Below are 24,100 nucleotides of genomic sequence, written 5' to 3' on the forward strand. Positions count from 1 at the left end.
GGTGGCTGAGTGGTCCCATAAGTGGAGGGGGCGAAAGTTGGGGGTTGGGGATGGGTAGTGGTTTCATGGGAAGGGGTGGTTGGTGGGATCTGGGTGGAGGGGTGAGTGGTGGTTCTAAATCCTTAAGCGCTATTTATAAGAACGCGCAGGATTTTAAACTGTTCAACAAATTTGTTGTCGGTTGCATAACCGCCTGAAACCCTACGGTTAAAAAAAAAACGTTCATATATAAAGAAACACCTGCTCAGAAAAGTTGTGGGGGCGTTCCCTCCTGCCCCTCCCCGTCCGCCGCCCCTGTTCTAGTATTATAATTTTATCATTAAATATTAATATATTATAAACTACTTGCCTTTTTTGTAGACATGGAGAGTAAGCAGTGCCCCTCAAGACATCAGTGGGCATTAGCTTATCATAATATGAAACTAAGATTGATAGAACTTACAGAATGAAAAAAGGCGAGCTTTAAAAGAGATCATCTGATCACTAAACTTTACCCTTGGAGCTTTGAATTCAACTTAATGATTTGTATTTAATCAACCCTTTCGGCTGCCACACATCAACGCTAATAGAATTTTATTTAGGCTAGAATAATTTTGTGGTAGCCTTTCTGGAAGCATTGATAAAGACGAGGACGACCTTAGTAACCAAAGCATCGAATCAAAGTAGGCAAAAATGATAATAATTTTATTATTTGGTAAAACATACATATATCGGCTCCCACCGCCGTTTTATCATTAGCTATCCTATTATTCTTACGAGGCCACACTGGGACGTTGGAGTAAAATTGTTTCTCTAAAAGACTAAAAACAAAGAGAAAATGAGGGATTGTTTATTGTGTAGTGATAAGCGAAATAATGCATTCACCTCTTTTCGTTTTTATAATTTGTGCAGTAATTTCTCTTCCATTACCCAAAGCTGTTGTCATCGCGTTTTGGTCAATTTAAGTCAAAATTATTCTACCCGAAACCGCAGCAAATGTACAGAGATCGAAACACCATTGTAGAAGGCATGTTTTGTTATTTAATTTGACTATTTAATTACATTTTTGGATTGATTTAAGAGCGCTTTTTATCAGATTAAGCAGTAATGTTTATTAATGCTGGACCAGACATTGGCTGCAGAGAGTCAGGTCATATATTTCAAACGACCGGTATTTGCACAAGGCCTTGTCGTGTAAGTTCACATAGAACTTTTATTTACTCTCTTCCATTAACAGCATTCAGACCAATATCACTATGTAACTTCTCATGCGCCTCTCGTACTACTTGTGCCTGACTTTACATGCATCAAAGATAAGTAGAAGGAATTTCATCGACATTTTCTTGGAAGCATCGGTTACCGCATCTTTTTCCTAGAATCCTAGCGAAAGTCCTTCTCATTTCCCGATCGCGAAACGCGTACACAAAAGCGTTGACTGCGCTATTCCCATAATGCATCCACTTACTGAAGGCTATTGTTCCCATCATAGCAGCATTACTATAAAAGCACCCTGGCCCGCAATAGAACGAGATCATGAGCACGGTCCAAAATGGTAGCCACGCACAGAAGAAGAGTCCAGTAATGATAGACACAGTGACAGCTACCTTGCGCTCCCTTCTCAAGACAGACTTCGCGCTCTGCCTGCACTGTGCTCGTGCCAGTGCTATCTCTTCACCAGGGTCTTTAAGAATTAGCATTCTAGCGATATTAAAAATCTTACAGTACATTGACGCTATGATGAATAGTGGCCCTAGGAATCCCATGCATAGGAGGAAGGGTACGTAGTGGCTCATATAGTTTGATATCTGAGCAATTCGGTATAGGGCTGCGATGAGAGCGGAGGAAAGCCAGGCTATGATAATTGTGAGCTTGTAGTAGCGGAATGACAACGAGGCGTAGTGCAAAGGTCTTGAGACCGCTACGAAACGCTCCACGCTAATTGCAGTCAGATGGAACACCGATGTAAGAGCGCTAAAAATATCGAATGATATAAAGAGAATGTGAAAGGCACTTGAAGAGGGGATGCGAAGAACATTGATTAAAATCCACAAGGGCAGCGCAGCAACGCCGACAAGACAATCTGAAACAGCCAAGCTCACCAGGAATAAATTCGCTTTGGTACGAAGTCTTGAGTTTGCACGGTAAGCGACCATGACAAGACTGTTCCCACATATGATCACTAAGGCTAGCAAAAGACAGAAGACGAGGAACGGAAGGTCTTGCAGTCGAATTCCCACACCGCTAAACTGTCCCTGATCACTTCCAGTGGTTGTATTGAGCAGGCTGCTATTTGTAACTAATACTTCAGACATTGTTATTCTCAGAACAGAAAACACAGTAAACTAGTAAAACGCGATATTTCCGAGTGGCTTGATCTTGCCGCCCTTCGCTTGATTTCTTTTCTCGTGGTAACAAATGTGAACACCCTATGCGTGAACTTCTAACAATTGATATGCGAAGTAAAGCGTCAAGACCTGTCGCTTAAAATGGCACTTCTTTCTATTGATTCCGGTAGATAGTACGACTCATTATGGCTATAACGTTGATCCAGATCTGACAGGGAGGCAAACACACATCACCCAGCTTTTAGACCTTGTTGAATTTTATATAAAATTCCCATGGTCCCTCGGGGGGGACTATTGCCTTAGATTGCCGAGTGTAATTGATACTATTTAGTCAAAATTTTAGTCTTGTGGAAAGAAGAGAAAAATCCTCTTCTAGATGTTTTCAAATCTCGCTTAAACGCACTTACTACTCTAGCTAAATTAATTATCCATTTTTACTAAAAACGATAACTACGGCACGGGCCCATCTTGTCTCAGTTTGTTATCTATAAATGTAACTTTGGAGGATTAGTGTAATGGTGTTTATTCTTTTTAAAAAAAATGAGTGGGCTGAAAATACTCTTTAAACCGAACCGCGGTAAGCTCGTACAAAAACACTGTTTTTACGAGCATGTTAATGTTTTATGTTTAAAAACATTTAATGTTTTATTTCTAAAAACATTTTAATATTTAATGTTTTTGTATAAAAGGTTAAAATGTAAGAGTCCAATATCAGACATGTCAGATACTAACTACACAACTGTAGGACAGCCATCACACAAGTCATCGAGTCAAACAAAGAAAATTCCTTTTTTTAGAAAGACAACAAACCCAGGATCGAACGGATTAAATTTTTGTTATTTCAAGACTAAGTATCCCCAAGGAAATCGATTACTACTGTGAAATAATAATTATTTTTTTTATGTTACATCAGAAAGTGCCGACTAATCAGCGGGTGTCCTGTGGCGCCGTTTTTGCCAATCTTTTTTTTTTTCTGGCAAATTAGAACTATCTGCACGGATTTCTTTCAGTAAACTTGTACCTTACTTGTCGCGCCTTTTTTGTTATCCAAAAACATCGGGTAAAAAACATCAGTTGATGATGTACAGAAAATGTCAGTTTGAATGTGCGTACGAGAAATCCCGAAAATTTTAATTATACAAATGGATACAGACCACTTGTAACAAAATTAAAATGGCGCATTGCATTTTCGTTCGTTTGAATTTTTCAGTTAGTGTAGGCAACCTCTGTTTGTAGCGCTTGCAGAAAAGTTGATCCGTAAATATTCCATAATATATAGATTTAGGCACTGCCTAAAAGCGGAGCCAGCATGATTTTTTTTCAGCATACACATAAGTAGACCCCCCTCTCCCCTGCACTTCCATTATACATCATGTTCCATCACCCACAAAAAGGCACCCTATGTGAAACATATAAAGATTGCATGTTCTACAAATACTGCTATTATTAGTTAAAGTGGTGTCCTCCCAATCCTCCCATGGAATACCTAGAACAAAAATGTTAGTTAAGTTTTTATTGACATTACAAAGGATATCATTAATATAGAGGAAAAGCGAAGGGGTTGAGCTCTTAGTGTAATAATACTTGATAGATCACTGATACAGCAAAATCACACTATCGCAGTGGATTTGACGTAAAGGTACTCACTGCCTGCCTGTACTGCCCCAATTCCTTTTATTTTTTTTAAATTACCTCACTTAATTTTCCAGGATAGGGCTTTATAATTTTGTTTTTCTTGTGTAAAGTTTAAAAAATGCAAATATTGGAAAAAGCTCTATATCAACCTTCTCTTTCATGCTTTAGAATGCAACCTTAATAAGGATGAAAATCACTCTAATATATCAAAACAATTATTCTATTATAAAGTTAAGAACCACATATAAGAACCTAGAATGATCCTATTAGCTAAGGGATCATAAAAGAGACCAGTTTTTTTTATAATTAACTTATCTACATCAATTGCTCTACCATAATTCATTGTCATCATATCTTCATAAAAAGAGCAAGAGAGACTATTCATTAGGCCTAAATAGCCTAAATGTCACAAAACGCACATTATACAAGAACCTGTCAGACTAACTTGGGAAAAAACTAGGGTTTTTTTTTACTTTTTAACTCTGGTTCATTTCTTTAGAACAATTTTTCTATTTTTAAAATGTTATCTTTTTTGGTGACCTACATTAACTCAGCTTGTTTTCAGAATCTCTGGCTGAGATTCACCTGAGAAAGTTTGGAGAAAAGCATTTAAGAGAAAACTGAAAATTTCCTTACAAACAATACAAAATACTACAAAAACCTAGTTCATAAAACCTAAAACTGTCTCAATACTCTCAACTAAAACTTTCTTAAATAAAACCCATTACAGAAAACGAATATATGAACTTTGCTGTTGCATAAAGCTCTATGATCTGATAAGCCAGATGTTGGAAGAGCTTTTATAGAAGAAGCTGTAGAGGGAAAAAACTATAGCTTTCAAGCAAATTGCTCCTCTGCAAAAAAGCTGTCTTGGCTTTCTATGAAACCTAAATTTTACTTTGGGACCACTTTGGGGTACAAAATAGATAGATATGTGACATATGAGAAAACAAAAAGTTTTTTGTAAGAAAACATTGAGGTACCCAGGGTTATTCAAAATATTGTATGTGTTATAAAAACAAGGCATATTTTTAAGGTAATAACGGATCCAAAAGGTCCTAGTAACCGCATGTGTAGCTATTTTTAGAATCAAACCAGAATTCCAGAATGGTCGATTTAAATTTCAAGTGTTTTTCAAATATATGTTGTTTTTCACAAATTATTAATACAAGGGTTTTAGGAGAAGAGCTCTCAATTTATTTTAGCATTGTTCATCTTTGTGAGAATTTGACCAATCATTCATTGAAATGAATTAAAAATCACTTTTGGTTTTATTTCTAGTATTTCATAGCTGTCAACCCAACTTGCGCAGACGTCTTGTAAAATCGGGTGAAAAAAAGTAAATATGTGAAGAAAAATAGAACAAGAGCATACCTGTCAACTCTCCCGCATAAGGCGGGAGTCTCAAGATTTTGGACCCCTTCTCCCGCTCTCTCGCGCTGAGCACCAAATCTCGCGCTTTTTTAGCGATTTTTATCGCTTCCGAAAAATTATTCTATAGAAAAACATAATTTTGCCTATTTTCTATTAAAATATTTGAAAACAATAATTTTCTCGCGTAGCGCAATTTGTTAAAACAACCTCGTAAGATCTATAAGTGGATTTGTTCGTGAGAGCTTTCTATACGGCAAACGCCTGCAAGGTTAAACCCACCCCTTCCCCCCAAAGAATTTTCAAGCCTTTGCTGGCTGGCTGGCTGGATGGATGGATGGATGGATGGATGGATGGATGGATGGATGGATGGATGGATGGATGGATGGATGGATGGATGGATGGATGGATGGATGGATGGATGGATGGATGGATGGATGGATGGATGGATGGATGGCTGGCTGGCTGGCTGGCTGGATGGATGGATGGATGGATGGATGGATGGATGGCTGGATGGATGGATGGATGGATGGATGGATGGATGGATGGATGGATGGGTGGATGGTAGCTTGTGAAAATGACGTCCCCTAGTTATAGACCATTTCTCTATACCTATGGGGCTCCGCGCGCGGCCGTAGGCCGCGCTGGCTCCGCTATAATTTTATTGCTTACGGTATCAATTCTTGAGCTTGGAGTCTGACGTTAAGAGCGGGAACCCTGTGGCTGGTTGTATTGCAAGCGGTGCTAGGGAGAGCATTGTCAACCACAGGGAAACCGAAACAACACAGGAAACCCGAAAAGATCGCCAGGGGACTTATGGTATAACTAGAAAGACTACACAGGCAAGCTGCAGAAAAACTAGATGGTCTGCGTAGGCGTGATGTAGATAAGGAATAAATTAACACAAGGTTAAAAAGGTATAACGCCTCTGTGGAACGGAGTAGTTTCACAGAGGCGTTTAACATACCTTTTTAACCTTGTGTTGATTTATACCTCGCAAGGGGACTAGGCTTGTCAAGCTTGGTTTTCTTGCGCTTGCGCTTATGTTTGACCGATTCTCAATTGTGTTGCGCTTCCGTTTGCATTTGCATCCCAGTGAGAACAGTTTTTATGGATGAGAAGAAAACACCAGGAAAAAAAAAGAAAACGTTCTTAAAAAGAAAACGCCAGAAAAGCCGAAACCTGCTTAAGTCAAATAGCTAAGAGAAGGCTTTATTTTGCAGCTAATGGGTTTGATTTTCCATCAAATGCTAAAACCCTGACTCCCCAGTAATAGGATTTCAAGGGAATCAAGTTTTTTTTATGGCGCCCGGCGGTTATCCAACGTCGACATTGAATTAACCTACAATGTTAATGTGCACTTAATTGGCAATTCATATGACTAGAGAATATTTCTTATCTCTAAGCCTGTAGCCTTACATCGTGGGATGAGAAGCTGATGAAGTCTCTGGTAGAGGCCATCCCCCCCCCCCCCCCCCCCTTACGCTTTTTGGCCAAATTTCAAGTACACTTTTTTCGGCGAAGACTTGGCCGTGATCGCTTAGAGGTTTAGACGATTAAGAAACGCTTAAATTTTGCTCGGGAGTCCGGTGAATGGCGGGAGAATCAGGGGAAGAGCTAAGTATTAAGAGAGCTGTTGAGCATTGTTGAGCTTGAACATACAGACGTGAAAGGGCTCAAATTTTGAAATTCTTTTAGGGTTTCGTGAATCTCGCACAATGCGTCGATTAGTTTGTTTTTTAACATTCTGTTTGTGGTTGATCTATACCGCAATTAAATCATAATCAATCAAGACAACTCAAACGTGTTTCAGATAAGGAATCTAGTGTAGTACAATGTGTGGAAGACGACACCGCATTAAAGCATTACACCAGTACACCAAACTTTGAAATGATGTGGTAATTATTTGTAGACTGATTGGATTCCTTTTTATAGGAACGGTCGTGAAGTCTATACAGGGGTGATAAAGAGTCAACAGCAGAGTATTTTTATTTTTAACTTATTGTAATGATCTTGCAAATGATAGCATTGTAGAATGTCGGCAGTGTCTACACCTATTTCAATAAAGGATGTCAGCGCAATCGGCTAATGGTATTTGCCGAATGGTAGTTCAAGGTGTTTATGGGTAGTAATTATTTGTAAAAATAAAGGTGATAAATAAACTGAAGCAATGTCAGAACTATATACTACATAAAATTAAATGGATAGACGTATGTTTATTTATATTTTTTTCTGAATTTGGAACAGATATTTTGTGATCCATGGGTCCTTTCGGCCGTAGAACTGCCATGAATTTGTCGATCGCCATCTGCCTTTTGCACTGACAACGATTTTTGAAAAAGTTGTATGTCTAAATAATTTTCTATATAAGTTTGTCGATCACGAGATCGCTCATGACGATATTACCCAGACAAGATCGTTTACTCTTTATTTTCAAGAGCATTCTCTCATTATTTAGAAAAAAACTTCGAGGTTTATTGCCATGACGGTACTTGAGAAGTACAAAAAGATTTGTCATTCCTAGCTACGAAGAACCAGGGACAGATGGCACAACAAGACGCCCAGAATTCAATTGCAAGTCATTCCCAATCAAATTAAAATAGGACTAAAACAGTATAACTTTAATTCAACAATTCGTCAAGAAACCATACACACACTGAGTGCCTCCCTTTTGGGGTATCTTTAAAACTCACTTTATCAATTGCAGCATTCTAGAACGAATGATCTCGATGCGGGGATTCTAAAGAATCAAGTTACATGCAATGCAGTGTCCATGCTTGCACTTTATGAGTAGCCTTGGTCTCTTGTCAAATGCTTTGCCAGAAATGCTTCTAGACCTGGAAGAGAAACGTTTTACAGCCGCAGGACATACAAGAACATATCCGTAGCAGGCCTTTTATTATTGGGGGGGGGGGGGGGGGGGGGAGGGGGGGCACGATACAGAAACATTAAGAAAACAATGGGGGCACAGCCACGCCCGTACTGGTAATAATTTTAGAAAATATTGGGGGGAGGGGCACGTGTGTTCAGGTAGGCTAGGCTCATGGGGACCTTAAAGCCCGTCAATCCGACTCAGCGTGGTTCCATATGCCATGAAACTCTATGCAAATGAGATTTTCATCTCAGTAGTGAATTTTAATCCGCTTGAATCAGGGTAAATTCCAATCCATTCTTTAACTAAAACAGCTCAATTGTATTATCAAAGTATCAAGTAATACAGGAAAATTTGTATTTTAACAAAATGATAAAAGTTTTGAGCAAAACAAAACAAAACAACATTGCCACGCAAGTTGCATCTACCGACTTTAAACAAGAACGACAACGATGGCTCAAGGGCAACGATACCGTACGCGTTCGAGCTTGGCGTTCAATTCCAAACTTGTGCCGATGGAATAAGCCAAACTTTAAACAGCCTCTGCCAGCCGCCATTTTGTCACCTTAGTAATTACCAAGCCTGAAAAAGCATCGAATTCCAAAGGCTGACATGGGGAAGCCAATGCGATATTTTCAATTGAATTTGGTGAATAAAGTTTTAAACTTTGTTTTTGGATGGTTATTTCGAGGTTTTAATCAATAACAAAGGTGTGGCTGACAAGAGCTCATTAAGGTAAAAAACAGATGAAAATAAGAGACATTTTGAATGAAGGAAATTATTTCTACCATAGAAAAGTTAAAAATACAAACATCCGCGTCCTCAGTTGACCGTGGAGCAAGTTTTTGCGTGATTGAGTTGGTGCAAAATGGCTTATATGTATCGGGCAGAGAAGGCGCTAGCATGAAATTTTCAATCCAGTTTCATTATTTTTTTTGCCATTGTCGATTACGTTGTCGTCGTCGGATGCTTAAAGTCCCTATTGTCAACTATTGTTTCAATTGGCTGTACCGATCCATGAACGCAGTCCTACTCTCATCTCTATGAATACATTTTATCGCGTTTAAACTGATTTTATTCGGACTTTATTTTCCTAGATTAAGGAATCTTTGAAGCTCTCACACATTGAAGGCAAAACCCCAGTATTGTTAGATATTTTGCTACACTTAAGTTTAGATTTGATCATTCTTGGCTTAACAACAGTTTGTTTATTTTCCATCACCGCTCTTTAAAATAAGCAAGTGTTAATGAGCGGGGCGCTTTTCTCGCTTTGCAATCTTGAAGAACTCTTTCATTCTCTCTGCCATGTGGGACGGCTCCTGTGCATTTTCCACAAGCTTGCTTTTGCGTCCTACCTTTTTTGGCTTGGTGTACCGCTGGTCAGGTTGTTCGCAGATCTTCTCCTTGGGATTGAACACCAGGCCCTTGGCGCACTCTCGCTCTTCCCTCACGCCGTTGTAGCAGATGACGAATTTGCTCGGGTTTTTCTCGTCGGCGTATACTCCGCTTGTCTTGACTTTGCAGAAATTTGAGGACAAAGCTGCTCGAAGGCAAAAACTCAATTATTACCTTTTTATAAATAGTGTGTAGTAAAAGCCTGTAATAATGATCAACTTGCTTAGACAAGGGCGGATTTTATATTCCCTGTTACAGATTAAATAAGATCAATGTGTGCAAGTGATAAGACAGAACGCCTAACCTTTTTTTTTCTAGAGGGAATGATACCTGATAACTGCCTAGTGATGGTCCTACATGTCCCTCCACCCTGATGCCTGCCTAGTGATGGTCCTACATGTCCCTCCACCCTGATGCCTGCCTAGTGATGATCCTACATGTCCCTCCACCCTGATGCCTGCCTAGTGATGGTCCTACATGTCCCTCCATCCTGATGCCTGCCTAGTGATGGTCCTAGATGTCCCTCCTTCCTGATACCTGCCTAGTGATGGTCCTACATGTCCCTCCACCCTGATGCCTGCCTAGTAATGGTCCTACATGTCCCTCCACCCTAATGCCTGCCTAGTGATGGTCCTACATGTCCCTCCACCCTGATGCCTGCCTAGTGATGATCCTACATGTCCATCCACCCTGATGCCTGTCTTTTGATGGCCCTACATTTCCCTCCACCCTGATGCATGCCTAGTGATGGTCCTACATGTCCCTCCACCCTGATGCCTGCCTAGTGATGGTCCTACATGTCCCTCCATCCTGATGCCTGCCTAGTGATGGTCCTACTTGTCCCTCCACCCTGATGCCTGCCTAGTGATGGTCCTACATGTCCCTCAACCCTGATGCCTGCCTAGTGATGGTCCTAGATGTCCCTCCATCCTGATGCCTGCCTAGTGATGGTCCTACATGTCCCTCCTTCCTGATGCCTGCCTAGTGATGGTCCTACATGTCCCTCCACCCTGATGCCTGCCTAGTGATGGTCCTACATGTCCCTCAACCCTGATGCCTGCCTAGTGATGGTCCTAGATGTCCCTCCATCCTGATGCCTGCCTAGTGATGGTCCTACATGTCCCTCCTTCCTGATGCCTGCCTAGTAATGGTCCTACATGTCCCTCCACCCTGAGGCCTGCCTAGTGACGGTCCTACATGTCCCTCCACCCTAATGCCTGCCTAGTAATGGTCCTACATGTCTCTCCACCCTAATGCCTGCCTAGTAATGGTCCTACATGTCCCTCCACCCTAATGCCTGCCTAGTAATGGTCCTACATGTCCCTCCACCCTAATGCCTGCCTAGTGATGGTCCTACATGTCCCTCCACTTTAATGCCTGCCTAGTGATGGTCCTACATGTCCCTCCACCCTGATGCCTGCCTAGTGATGGTCCTACATGTCCCTTCTTCCTGATGCCTGCCTAGTGATGGTCCTACATGTCCCTCCACCCTGATGCCTGCCTAGTGATGGTCCTACATGTCCCTCAACCCTGATGCCTGCCTAGTGATGGTCCTAGATGTCCCTCCATCCTGATGCCTGCCTAGTGATGGTCCTACATGTCCCTCCTTCCTGATGCCTGCCTAGTAATGGTCCTACATGTCCCTCCACCCTGAAACCTGCCTAGTGATGGTCCTACATGTCCCTCCACCCTAATGCCTGCCTAGTAATGGTCCTACATGTCTCTCCACCCTGAGGCCTGCCTAGTGATGGTCCTACATGTCCCTCCACTTTAATGCCTGCCCAGTGATGGTCCTACATGTCCCTCCACCCTGATGCCTGCCTAGTGATGATCCTACATGTCCCTCCACCCTGATGCCTGCCTAGTGATGGTCCTACATGTCCCTGCACCCTGATGCCTGCCTAGTGATGGTCCTACATGTCCCTCCACCCTGATGCCTGCCTAGTGATGGTCCTACATGTCCCTCCACCCTGATGCCTGCCTAGTGATGGTTCTACATGTCCCTCCACCCTGATGCCTGCCTAGTGATGGTCCTACATGTCCCCCCACCCTGATGCCTACCTAGTGATGGTCCTACATGTCCCTCCACCCTTATACCTGCCTAGTGATGGTCCTACATGTCCCTCCACCCTAATGCCTGCCTAGTAATGGTCCTACATGTCCCTCCATCCTGATGCCTGCCTAGTGATGGTCCTACATGTCCCTTCACTCTAATGCCTGCTTAGTGATGGTCCTACATGTCCCTCCACCCTAATGCCTGCCTAGTGATGGTCCTACATGTCCCTCCATCCTGATGCCTGCCTAGTGATGGTCCTACATGTCCCTCCACCCTAATGCCTGCCTAGTGATGGTCCTACATGTCCCTCCATCCTGATGCCTGCCTAGTGATGATCCTACATGTCCCTCCACCCTGATGCCTGCCTAGTGATGGTCCTCTATGTCCCTCCACCCTGATGCCTGCCTAGTAATGGTCCTACATGTCCCTCCATCCTGATGCCTGCCTAGTGATGGTCCTACATGTCCCTCCACCCTAATGCCTGCCTAGTGATGGTCCTACATGTCCCTTCACCCTGATGCCTGCCTAGTGATGGTTCTACATGTCCCTCCATCCTGATGCCTGCCTAAAGATGGTCCTACATGTCCCTCCACCCTAATGCCTGCCTAGTGGTGGTCCTACATGTCCCTCCATCCTGATGCCTACCTAGTGATGATCCTACATGTCCCTCCACCCTGATGCCTGCCTAGTGATGGTCCTACATTTCCCTCCACCCTGATGCCTGCCTGGTGATGGTCCTACATGTCCCTCCACCCTGATGCCTGCCTAGTGATGGTCCTACATGTCCCTCCATCCTGATGCCTGCCTATTAATGGTCCTACATGTCCCTCCACCCTGAGGCCTGCCTAGTAATGGTCCTACATGTCCCAACACCCTGATGCCTACAAGCTCTATATGTTATGTAGCTTAATTATGTGACAGCTCAAGTATACAGTAGCTTACTGTACACGCTGTATACTCCATGGAAGTATTTCACTTTTCATTCGTTATTTACCTTGTCCATTGTTATTCGTTGCAGGCTCGCTAGATAATTTTGTATTTGATGGCATGTCCTTTTCCTTGACTTTGGAAGCTTCGCTTAAACTCTTGTCTTTTTGTTTGCCATTGGATGCCTCGCTTTTATCCATGACTTCTTGCTTGTTTTTGGCTGCATCGCTAGCTGCCATGTTCTTTTGCTTGGGTTCCTCGCTTGAATCTGGGGTCTTGGTGCTTATGTCACCAAGGATACGGAGATCTCCCGGAGGCATTTTTTGTACTTCACCACTGCCTGAAAAGGGGGCAAAAGGGGGCCATCAGTAACGACTGAAGCAAAGACTTTGCCGCATCTGTTTTTATATTTAACATAAAATTCGACACTTTAGTAGAGAGTTGCCTTATATTCCGATATAATTACTCTTATCAGTATTATCTTATCTTATAAGCCTTTGAGTATAATATTATTATGGTATTCGTCCAATCGGAATACTCATCATTTGGAAAATTATTTGATGTTTGTTTTTTGTTATTGTCTAATAATTATCGTAAAGTGTACATACCGGACCCTTGTTCTGTCTTGACCATGTCCGCTTGCTTGTCCGATTCTCCACTACTCTCCTCACTTTTCCCTTCCGCCATTTCCTTCATTGCCTTCTCTTGCGCCTCCATAAACTTCTGCTTGAACATGTCGTTCATCATCGCCATTGGATTCATTTGCTGCTGCGACCCTTGGTTTCCGCTCATTCCGTTCATTTGCTGCATTCCCGCCATCTGGGCCATTCCTCCATTTCCATCATTCATCATCGCACCTCCATTTCCCATCATGCCTCCTCCATTACCCATCATGCCTCCGTTTCCCATCATGCCTCCGTTTCCCATCATGCCTCCGTTCATCTGATTCATCATGCCCATCGGTCTCATTCTCATACGTCCCATTCCCATTCCACCCATCCCACCATGCATCGGCATGTACCCCCCTTCCCCCATGTAATCATCATAGTCATTGTCCATCCCACCCATAGAGTCCGCCATAGGGTTACCCATGTATCCCCCGTCGGGCATGTAATTTGAGACACTCGCACCCTTTGTTTTGACAGCCTGACTTGGATGGCCAATTGCAGGGTGGGTGTTTAGTTTTGGGGGCGGGGCCTGCTGCGGGGCAGGATTGGTGTTGTCGCCAAGTACAGCCTCTGCTTCACCTTGGACGTCACTCTCATCATCCTTGGTGACTTTCGGGACTCCATTGATTGTCTGTTCCATTTCCTGGAATTTAAAGGTACTCCATAAGAAACTCATTTGTTTGTTTATAATTGGTCTTTAAAGAAACCAAAGGAAGCCTAAGGATAACAAGCCAAAAGTGTCTGACTAAGATGAAAATTATTTTAATCAAAAGTTGCTTTATGAAAAACCTGTCTGATGTCCTGATTGACACATAAGTGTTTTATTCCAGTGTTTGTGTTTTGTAAGTCTGCTTTGTGCGTAAACATAATATCAAGATTCCAATACCTTTGGGTGCTTCTCGTTGCCAAAAGCAGGATTAAATAACTCGTTCTGGACGGCACCGTTGTCCATCAACTTGTTATCGTTGTCAAGCAGGTGACTTGCGTCGTCCTCGGATATCATCGGTGAGCTTGTTTTTATGTTGCCGTTGCTGTCAAACGCCTCACTGCCTCTCATCGGCAAAGTATCCTGGTATCCATATCTGCTGTCCATTCCGTTAAACTGACGGATGAAGTTCCTTGGCGATTTGATAAGCATCTCAACTGACTCAGTGCTTGGTGTTTGGCCATCTGAAGAGCTGCCTTTATTGTGCTCATCTTCTTTCTTCCCCTGAGAGCTGAGAGTGATAGTAGTTTCACTGCTCGCGCTGCTAGTTCCCCCAGCAGATGAGCCTGACACATTAGATGTGCTTGTAGACTGAGTGTTGCCGCTTTCTGATGTGACTTGAGTGTTTGTTGTTGTACTTTGTGGCTCTGCATCGTCTACACTCTTGGCCAAGTTGGCTTGACCATTTGCTACGCTTGCATCTTCGGCTTTTGTAGCTTCTTTTGCATAGTTTTGCGATGAACTTTGGTCGCCTGCGTTTCCTTGTTGAGCTACGGGTGTTACCTTGCTTCCATCTGTCTTAGATAAGCCATTTTGTTCATTATCCCCTTCTTTGTGGGTGTTTACTGGTGCAGAAGGCACAACGCTAGGCTCACTGTTAGCGACAGTTTTTCCGCCATCCTTGTTTTCTATCTCTGTTATCGGTGACCCAACTCCTATTAAGGTAATTTCAGGTCTATTGGAGTTATCTTTATTCTTGTCATCTTTCGGTGCACTTTCTGTCTTTGAATCACTGTTTGCCTTCCCTTTATCCTTCACTTGCTGTGATTCCTGTTTTCCAGACTCCTCTGGTGCGGCTTTTCCTTCAGCGCTAGCCGAAGGCTTCTCGATTGAGCCGCTGCTTGTACCACCTTCTGCAGGAAGAACTTGAAGGGAAGCAGAACTGTTTTCGGTTGAACTATCTTTTCCTTTCTCTGAAGGGCCGCCATCAACAGAGCTTCCCTTCTGACCTGCCGTTAGGTTATCAGCTTTTGCTGAATTGCTTTCCTGGCTGTTTCCTTCTCCATTCTCTGACTCGGTCATTATCTTAAAGTCTTGTTTGTTCTTCCCAGAGCCTTTTGAGCCAGTACCCGCGTCTCCTTTTCCTTCTGAGTTTCCCTGCGTTTGATTTTCTGCCTTTTCGGGCTGACTTTCTTGACTTGTTGACGTTCCAGTTTTTTCAGCACCAGACGAGGTCTTTTCCCCACTGTCTGCTCCCTGGGTGTGATCAGGAGGATGGGATTCATGGTGCTGAGGGCTGTTGAGAGAGGTGTTCCCACTGCCACCATCAGCACCTTGGGTGTGATCCGGGGGATGGGACTCATGATCTTGTGGAGTATTGAGAGGAGTCTTATCACCATGTTCTAACCCCTGGCCGTGGTCATGGTCATCTGGGGCGTGGGGCATGGGGTGTTGAGGGGTGCTTAGCTGCTCTACCTTATTGCTGTCTTCTCCTTGGTGATCAGGGTGTTCTTCATTGTGTTGAGGGCTGCTTAGCTGTCCTTCACTTTTCCCTTGTGTTGTTTCAGCAGCTTGACCGAAGTTCTGAACTGGTGCCTGATTACTCTCCATCCGTTGAACACTGGAGTCTGTTCTCTGAATTTGAGGCATGTCCGGTTCGCTAGCAGGGGTAATCGTAGTGGACGTGTGAACACTTCCATCATTTAATCTGTGTGCTTCTACAATCATACTTCCACTGACTTTATTATCGGCCGTGTCCGAAATTCGGTCCATGTCTCCTACACTTGACGACTGAATTGGGTCGGTGTTAAATGGACCATTCCCCTTGCGGCTCTTAAGGATCATCTTACCAAATTTCCCATCGGCCCCGTAACTGATCGGATCATCCATGTTGTGTACGAGCCCTGAGACATCCTCGTGCTCTGAGGAGGTGATGCCCCCCTGACTTATGAGCGCCTTTAGCATGTTGCCGTTCCCAGTACTTGCTCCGCTTAGTTTGGTCTCGATGATGTTGTCGTCTTGTTCAGGGGTATCCATAGCAATTTTGACATCCCGATTATGAGCATTGAAATCCTGGCTGATGCTCTTGACTTTGTTTCCATGGAACTGGACCTTGACCTTGACATTAACACGCTTCTCTGCTGAAGACTTGTGACCACTGACCTCTTTGCGCTTAACGGCTTGGTGATCGGAGTGATGATGATGGCGGTGATGATGATGATGGTGGTGGTGGTGGTGACGGTGCTTGGGTGTTACGCTTCGTTTGTTTTGTGATGCAGCCGCTCTTCTATGTCTCTCTACGATGCGTGGGACACCTCTGCGCGTCCTCTTGTAGTTCATCAGGTCTGCTTCCTCGTCATCCTTCACTTTTTCCTCCTCCTCCTCCTCGTCTCTTTGCTTGGTGACACAGTTCACTTTAGAAGGCTCGTCACAGCTCTTGATAAGTGCGTTGAATTTAAGACCATCGGGGCAAAACTTCTTGAAGGAACGGCCCTTTTTGCATTGATAATAGGCAGAGCAGTCCTTTGGGTCTGCGTATGTCCCGTCGGTCTTTCCCGCGCAGAACTTCTCATCCTCAGCTGCAAAAAGATTTTTATTTGAACTTAACGTGCACTGAGGCAAACCGGAGTAATCGTCAAAATTTGACAAAGTTATCATAATCAAGATACATAATTTTGCAGAGTGCTGTCTATTTCTATCATTTATCTTTTTTTTCCGATTCTGCTCTCGTATCATTGAGATATAAGGTACTTTTATGCGTTCCAGGCATCCCAGGAAAGCCGGTTTAACAGGATATAAAAAATAGACACAAGTGATTTTGAGGGTCATGAATTTAAGATATAATTCGAAAGTTTTTACGGCTTCCGTTAAACTAGTTACCTGATTTTTTTTCCTACAAGAAGTGCTAGAAATAATAAATTGTCAATCGTTCTACAACTGACCTGGAGTTGCTTTGCCCGGAGGAATGTTTCCTTGTCCAAAACACCGGATGCTGTTCGGGTCACCAACTAAAAAACGAAACATGTAATAGAAGAAACAGATTCTTTACTAGCATACTAATCACTTTAAATTACCTATGTTTATTTTTTTGTGTGTGCAACGCCAGGGAAAAAGGTCGGTCGATAAAATAAAGCCCGCTGTTGAATCCAGCAGGTCTTTAGAATCTGCTTTTTGCTTGATGGTCTTGGGTTTCATGTCGAGGCTCAGCGATTTCATAACGAGGATTGAGGGTTTATTTCGTGTACTTCAGCAATCCCGTCACATGCTTGAGATTAAGTACGTATAACCCGTCATTACCATCATGCCATTCTGTTTAATTTAAGCGCAACTGGGTTAAGATTAGCGCAACAGGGCTAGGGTAGCGCCACTGAGCTAGGATAAGCGCACCTGGGTAGGGGTATGAGCAACTGGGTAAGGATTAGGGCAGCTGGGCTAGGGTAAGCGCAACTGGTTTAAGGTTAGCGCAACAGGGCTAGGGTAAGCCCTACTAGGTTAGAGTAGTGCAATTGGGTTAGACTAGTGCAATTAGGTAAGGATATTCGCAACTGGTTTAGGGTAAGCGCTACTGGGTTAGGGTAAGAAAGTGGAACGCTCAGTTAGACTACCGTTGTCTACTTCCATACTCAAACGATCTTGCTAAATTCTTATACATGTCCTATGATTGGTTGTGACACAGCTCATATAAACTACCCACCCCTTCCCCGCTAGTTACCTGTTAGTCCAGAAAATTGCACATCTGTCGGAAAGCTCTCGTCGTTCTTGAGTGACGTCACCACCGTTTCTAGCTGCTCATTGGCCACGCTTGTTAGCCTCACTTTCATGGGGATAGAAACTTTCCCCAGTCCTTCGCTGGAAAAGTAGTTATCATCTGTCCTTTTCAAGCAGTACCAGTCTCCTGTTACGGTGTTGAAGACTTCCATTCCTGCCACAGGGATCCTGTAAACAAAGTACTCCTTTTGTAAAAATTTTGCTCAAATTAGGACTCTAATGAAACAAACAAGGAATTATAAATGAACCAGTTTCAACACTTCGAAATTTAGGTTATCGGAACACTGCATGCCCATGCTACTGTCACGCCTACCTCTCTAATCATCTAGATGTCACTTGTCAGTTTGTCTTTATGTTCCTGTCTTATCATTGTCTTACATTGTGTTCTGGTCTTCTCATTGTCTTAGTTTAAATTTTTTTCTTGTCAATGTGGCTGACTTAGTGCCCCTGTTGTGTCATTGTTAGTCTAGCTTTGTTTTCTTTGCTCATCATTGTGTCTTACTTTGTGTTTCTGGCCTGCAGCTTGAAGCAGTACTCGTTGCTTCCAGTGAATCTCAGCTGAATCTTTCCCGGGCTCCCTTGAACTGTCGGGCACTCAACAGCCTTGAACTGGATCTTATATTCGCCGTCGTCATCGATGGGCAAATATAGATCAACGTCTCCTGCATCCAATCATAGTTTCAAATATTACTTCTTTTATCTAGTTTCAATTATTACTTATTTTATCTAGTTTCTAGGTACATGCACCTTCTCGTCAAAGCTGCAATGTCACCAGTTTACCGATGATTTTCAACGGAAAACGAGACAAATATTTCAAAATTGTAAAAGCATGGATGGCCTGTTGAATAGCACGGATTCTAATAGATTCTTTTGTCTTTTGTCGCTTGAGGTTTTCGTCCGGAAGTAAACTCGTACGATTGCCGCTTTAAGAACAAGACCATGTTTCTTTTGCGAGTCATAAATATCAAACGCGAAATTAATTGTTTTGCATTCTCCGATTTCACCCTACGTATATTAATGAAAGCTACACCTTTGCCTTACACTTTGCCTCGCCCTTAATTTAATAAAACTGCACATTCCATATCTGTACTGACGAGTATTTAATTGCATGTTTTTAAAACACAAGTGAAAAAATCCACATGTATGATTATCTAAATACTAAATATGAACATGCAAATTTCAAAATTTAAATTGAAACGTCTCTAAAAGACTGTTATGTATTGTTCATTGATTGATGTTTCCATAGAGATAGTGTGCTTGCCCGGGAGATCGCGCCGAACTTGTCGAGCTCGGTTGTTGAAAGATAAAGCTCAGTGTTGTGTTTAGAGTAGAGCTGAGAATTGTGTCTTCAGGTTTTGACAAAGACCTTCTTGGTCAAAATCGTCCCAAAAAAGCTTATGATCTCGACTCGATTTGTATCTGTGCCTCCGTAACTCCAAAAAGCTGTAGAGATGAGCTTTTATATTGTTTTTATTAACTGTCCACATACCTTGTTGGCACGTTCTGCAAAGATCATGAACCACGCCCTTGATGGTACCGGTGACAGGTGCATTACCCTTCCTCCCAGCAATGGCGGGCTCCCCTGACCCTGTAATCTCCACGCACATGCCACACCCAAGGGACCCCTGGTAGTCGTCCTGTCCCACCGCGATCCTAACCCAACCAGGCTCCCTAGACAGCGGTGATAGTGGGTCTAGTGCGCATGCCCCGCCGCCGGTGTATTTGTCATAATAGGTAGCCTGTAGGAAAAGTACATTCGCGTATCTCTCAGACAAGGGGAACCTATATATTCGTGTACATACAAACCATATAATGGCAAGACAGTGTATTTTAGCCCAATGTACTAAGCTTTATGGTAAAAACAACAATCCGACTTTTATTTGATCTTTAACTTATTAATTAATTTGATTCTCACTTGGACGTAAGCGCACGAGTAAGTGCAAGAGAACGCAACTGCTTGATTTTATTGCGCTTTCGCTTGTGTTTAATCGTTTCTCACGTGTGTTGCGCTTCCGTTTGCCCTTACGCTTGCGTCCTAGTGAGATCCAGCCTTTATACAGTCAATAGAAAAATCTGAGTCACGTCTATACGGTTGTTTGGAAAATAAGTAAGGACAGTAAAGCAGCGAGAAAGTTAAGACAAAGCTTTTACCTTGCCACGGGATGGCTTTGTGAATCTGTCGTAAACTGACTGAACGTTCACCATCGTTGTATCTCTCTTTGACGCGATAACATCCTACAAACAATAGAAAAAAATACACCGATTGTTAGTAGAATGAGTGATTTTCATTAAGTATCTACATGACTCAGAGTTTTTCAAAGTCTTTCTATGGTAATGACCAGAAAATGATATGCTTTCTTATGATCAAAATACAAAGCAATAAGAGCAGCAATAATTTATTTGCAACGGATCAGGACAATCACGCCGCCATTTTATGCTCCCGCTGAATGTCTAGCCACACAAAGCATCATTCCCATCGGCCATTTCAAGCAAGTAAACAATATATTTTCATTCAAATATCGTCAATAACATATCAGACTTCATTTGTAGATTGTTATTTTGAAGTTTCCATGCGAATAAACCGCTGTATTTCTATGATAAACAATAAAAAAGAAGTGGGTGATCGACATTCTTTAAGTTCAAATCGTCACCCTTACAGTAGCTTTGATAACAGGTTACAAAACTTATCTAAAACCTTTTCTATCCCAATGTACAAATAAAATTATCCATCTTCTTAACTACCAACGAAGGCGTCAGCTGGAGTTGTACTCACTTTTTTCACATGATCATGGTTCGGTCAGGACCCCTCGAACCCCTTCCACACCCCCCTGGGGACACGCTTTTGTTAGTACCATTTTTAACTATTGGCGCGTTTTGGCGTTTTAATTTGATTTTTTTTTTTTTGCGGTATTTTTTTTGCACAATAAGAAGTGAGGCGACAAAATGGTCGCTTATTGGAGTCTACCTTTGCTTGACTGAATCCGGAGCAGGCTAGTAGGGACCACAAGATCCCAGCAAACAACATGACGTCGGACGCACTGCACCTGTGCGCAAAAAGAAAACATAACAGAAGCCTTACGCTACGACGACAACAGTAAGGAGTTACGTTACCAAAAATGCTTTTACACATAGCGCTCAATTCTGAACTAGTCTCGATAAAATTAATTTATCGGTTTTCATAGTTCCAAAAATGGTAAAGACTTAGGAAGAAAAGCTTATAACCTTATAAAGAAAGCATATTTCTACCATAGTGGAACGGCAGAAAACAAATTCAAAGAGCCATGTGTCTGTCTGAAACATTCCAGTGGTTGCCACGACGTGGAAACATCAAGTTTCACGGTCTAGCGAGGACGGGATCGTATATGCGCTAAAGATCAGACTATCCTTGTTTTACTATGTTAGAAAAAAAAAATTAGGCTTTTCTATACTTTTTGGGACTAAAAAAAGAATAAATTTTATCACAACTAGTTTAGAATTGAATGCTAAGCATGAAAGAGTTATTGGGGATCCCGTTCACACTGCCGTAACAGTCGTATAGTTGCTGAAATTCCCTACCTGCTTGTGTAGGGCAATATCAGTTACTGTTTAGAAGGTTGTCGTTCACAGGAGATCCGACCTCATTGGTGACGTTTATAACGTGACCACATTCTTGCATCCCCCTTGGAACATACCTGACACCACACCTACCAAGTTTGGTTGCCATACGAAATGTCTTTTTGGGACGGACACTATTTTTGAAAATGACGGATGGACGGACATCGCGTCACGAAAGCTCGAGTTGATGGTTTTCCAATATTTGCCACAAATTTTTTTGATTACCACGTTTTCTTAGTATTCGGTCCCTTACCACATCGTTTTCACTGCAGAGCATTTTCAGCGACTAGTAAGTAGCTTGTTCGACGCTTCGAGGCAGCGTAGAAAGTTAAAGTTTAGAACAGTTAAAGGCTTGTTGACTCATTGCCTTCTTGCAAAATTAAAAGCTCTTCAGCGTTCATTCGCTGGTCAAAGCTATTGACCTTACCTGTCTTTAGCAAAACCACATTTTTACATTTATCAAACACGGGTTTGAGTCTAAACTAATTAACAGGAAAATTGCTAAAAAGGTTAGAAGATAGGGAGGGAGGGAGAGGGACTCTAATTTAGTTGCTTGTTTTCAGTATAATTTGTAGAGATAGGAGGTACCTCGTGAAACTACTATGTATTATTAATATCAACAAGGAAATTAATAAATCTGACTAAAGAAAGCATTTCCCAAAAGCGTTTTATTTTATTTCATTATATTATATTTGTTCTTGATTTGTTTTATTTCTGTTTCCTTTATCTGTGTTTTAGACAATCTTTCAATGTTAAATGCTTATTTAATTAGCTTATGTAATTATAGCATAATAATAACAATGGAATCACGGGTCCAAATTCTTTTTTTTTTACGATAGGCCTAAAAGCTGATCATAATATTCTTAGCTTCCATGTTTTATAGAGTAAAATATTTTCATTTTTTTATAGTTTTGGAAAATATCATTACAATAACAGAGGCTTTTGTCACTAATAATTCAATTACCTCCCTTAATTACCTAGAATAATCTGGCATTGACTAAAGGGCAAAAATGGATTGAAAACAAAAATAGTTTCTAAAAACTATATCTAGCTATTGTTAAAAAACCAAAAACATAATTAAAACAAATTGAAACATTTTTCTTGTCAAATCCGTCATCTTGTTTTTGTGTAGTTGAATAAGTATTTAAGGGGATTTTTTCAGCGTTTTAAAGAAATAGACGTCTTACGGAGAAGATTCGATTACTTATCTTTTTTTCTTTTAATAGTGTTTTGATCTCACTCACCTCAATTTAGTTCGTATTGGCAGCCGTCTTACGCTTCAAATATATTCATTCTCCGATATCCTGAACACTGAATTTTCAAGCGACCGCAAGAGCTGCCGGTAATGTAGATCTCAGGAGCCCGCAATGCATTTCATAAAGGATTAATGTCACGCGCTCAAGGGCAAAGGTCACACAAGGATCGGGTCTCACAGTGTCTCACAGTGAAGGGTACTTGATACTATCAATCAATGGCAGTCGCGCGAGCGCGCGGTTAACCTGTGGTGTTCTAAAAGAGCCAGGGCCTGGGCCTGTTTCAAAATGTCGGCCTGCAAAATTGCAGAAAACATTAACTTAGGTGAAGATTGTCGACGTACGCTGTTCTAGAGAGATAAAAAAAAAGCGAAATACTGATTGAAGCGGACTTCCAAATGTCCTTTTAAGTAATTGACCGAACGAGCTAGAAAAACGACAGTTTTCAAAACAAAATGCCGCGTGCTAAGAAAATCGTGGGCTCCCTGCAACACAAACAGTGAGCTTACACATTATTTTCTCGATTTGTTCTATTAAAAAATATTGTTATCGATTGAAAATGCGCTTTCAGATTCAGTACATAATCATATAAAATACATTGTAGCATACAAGACATTAAATGACTTTGCACTCGATTGCATGAAGAACAAACTTGTCAAAGTCTCCCTAGCCTACTTGCGGGCGTTAACGCGGTGTTTTTGTTAGGTTTTTCGCTATGCGCCAAGTCAAAATCAAGATGGCGGCCATGACTTGGCGCATAGCAAAAAACCTAACGAAAAACACCGGGTAAACGCCCGCAAGTTGGCTAAATTCTCGGAGATTCAAGAAAGAAACAAAAGAAAAATCAAACAATGACCTGTGCCTCCCATGCTGTAATTGTATGTTTGATAAAAAACGTTATTAGTGTTGCAAAAATCCATCGACCCTTGGGTTTGTCTTCTTCTTCTCTTTCAGTGCCAAGGACATGTAGGACCATCACTAGACAAGCATTAGGGTGGGGGAACATGTAGAATCATCGCTAGACAGGCATCACGGAGAAGGGACATGTAGGACCATCACTAGGCAGGTATAAGGGTGGAGGGACATGTAGGACCATCACTAGGCAGGCGTCAGGGTGGAGGGACATGTAGGACCATCAGTAGGCAGGCATCAGGTTGGAGGGACATGTAGGACCATTACTAGGCAGGCATCAGGATGGAGGGTCATGTAGGACCATTACTAGGCAGGCATCAGGGTGGAGGGACACGTAGAACCATTACTAGGCAGGCATCAGGATGGAGGGACATGTAGGACCATTACTAGGCAGGCATCA

General features: G+C 42.2%; 2 protein-coding genes across 3 annotated transcripts; both read right to left on the reverse strand.

Moving 5' to 3' along the window:
• Positions 1-665: 665 nt before the first annotated feature.
• Positions 666-2,717, reverse strand: LOC5508236 (octopamine receptor beta-3R). Its single transcript, XM_001628801.3, has one exon. It carries the CDS (start codon positions 2,289-2,291, stop codon positions 1,287-1,289), a length of 1,005 nt encoding a protein of 334 aa, XP_001628851.1. The 5' UTR covers positions 2,292-2,717; the 3' UTR covers positions 666-1,286.
• A 5,213-nt stretch (positions 2,718-7,930) lies between these two features.
• LOC116615416 lies at positions 7,931-22,893 on the reverse strand. 2 transcript variants are annotated; one of them, XM_032377019.2, is made up of 12 exons: positions 22,780-22,893; positions 20,907-20,985; positions 20,093-20,176; positions 19,431-19,680; positions 18,444-18,603; positions 17,886-18,109; positions 17,116-17,181; positions 14,135-16,752; positions 13,189-13,891; positions 12,648-12,920; positions 9,558-9,742; positions 7,931-8,167 (listed from the first exon to the last, which is right to left on the reverse strand). In XM_032377019.2, exons 2-12 carry the CDS (start codon positions 20,964-20,966, stop codon positions 8,162-8,164), a joined length of 4,629 nt encoding a protein of 1,542 aa, XP_032232910.2. In that variant the 5' UTR covers positions 20,967-20,985; positions 22,780-22,893; the 3' UTR covers positions 7,931-8,161. The 2 variants fall into 2 exon arrangements, with proteins under 2 accessions (XP_032232910.2, XP_032232909.2); XM_032377018.2 differs by lacking the exon at positions 7,931-8,167 and having other exon boundaries at positions 9,260-9,742.
• Positions 22,894-24,100: the final 1,207 nt, after the last annotated feature.

Source organism: Nematostella vectensis, chromosome 7 (assembly GCF_932526225.1).
Source record: "Nematostella vectensis chromosome 7, jaNemVect1.1, whole genome shotgun sequence".
Classification (NCBI taxonomy): domain Eukaryota; kingdom Metazoa; phylum Cnidaria; class Anthozoa; order Actiniaria; family Edwardsiidae; genus Nematostella; species Nematostella vectensis.

Bases quoted from the DNA above. Each gene is read 5' to 3' on its own strand.
- LOC116615416 (XM_032377018.2), bottom strand. From the start codon at position 20,966: ATGTTGTTTGCTGGGATCTTGTGGTCCCTACTAGCCTGCTCCGGATTC. The intron at 18,604-19,430 runs GTATGTGGACAG...GATTGGATGCAG, and splicing joins TTGCAGAACGTGCCAACAAG to GAGACGTTGATCTATATTTG. The intron at 18,110-18,443 runs GTAAGACACAAT...CTTTGTTTACAG, and splicing joins CTGCAGGCCAGAAACACAAA to GATCCCTGTGGCAGGAATGG.
- LOC5508236 (XM_001628801.3), bottom strand. From the start codon at position 2,291: ATGTCTGAAGTATTAGTTACAAATAGCAGCCTGCTCAATACAACCACT.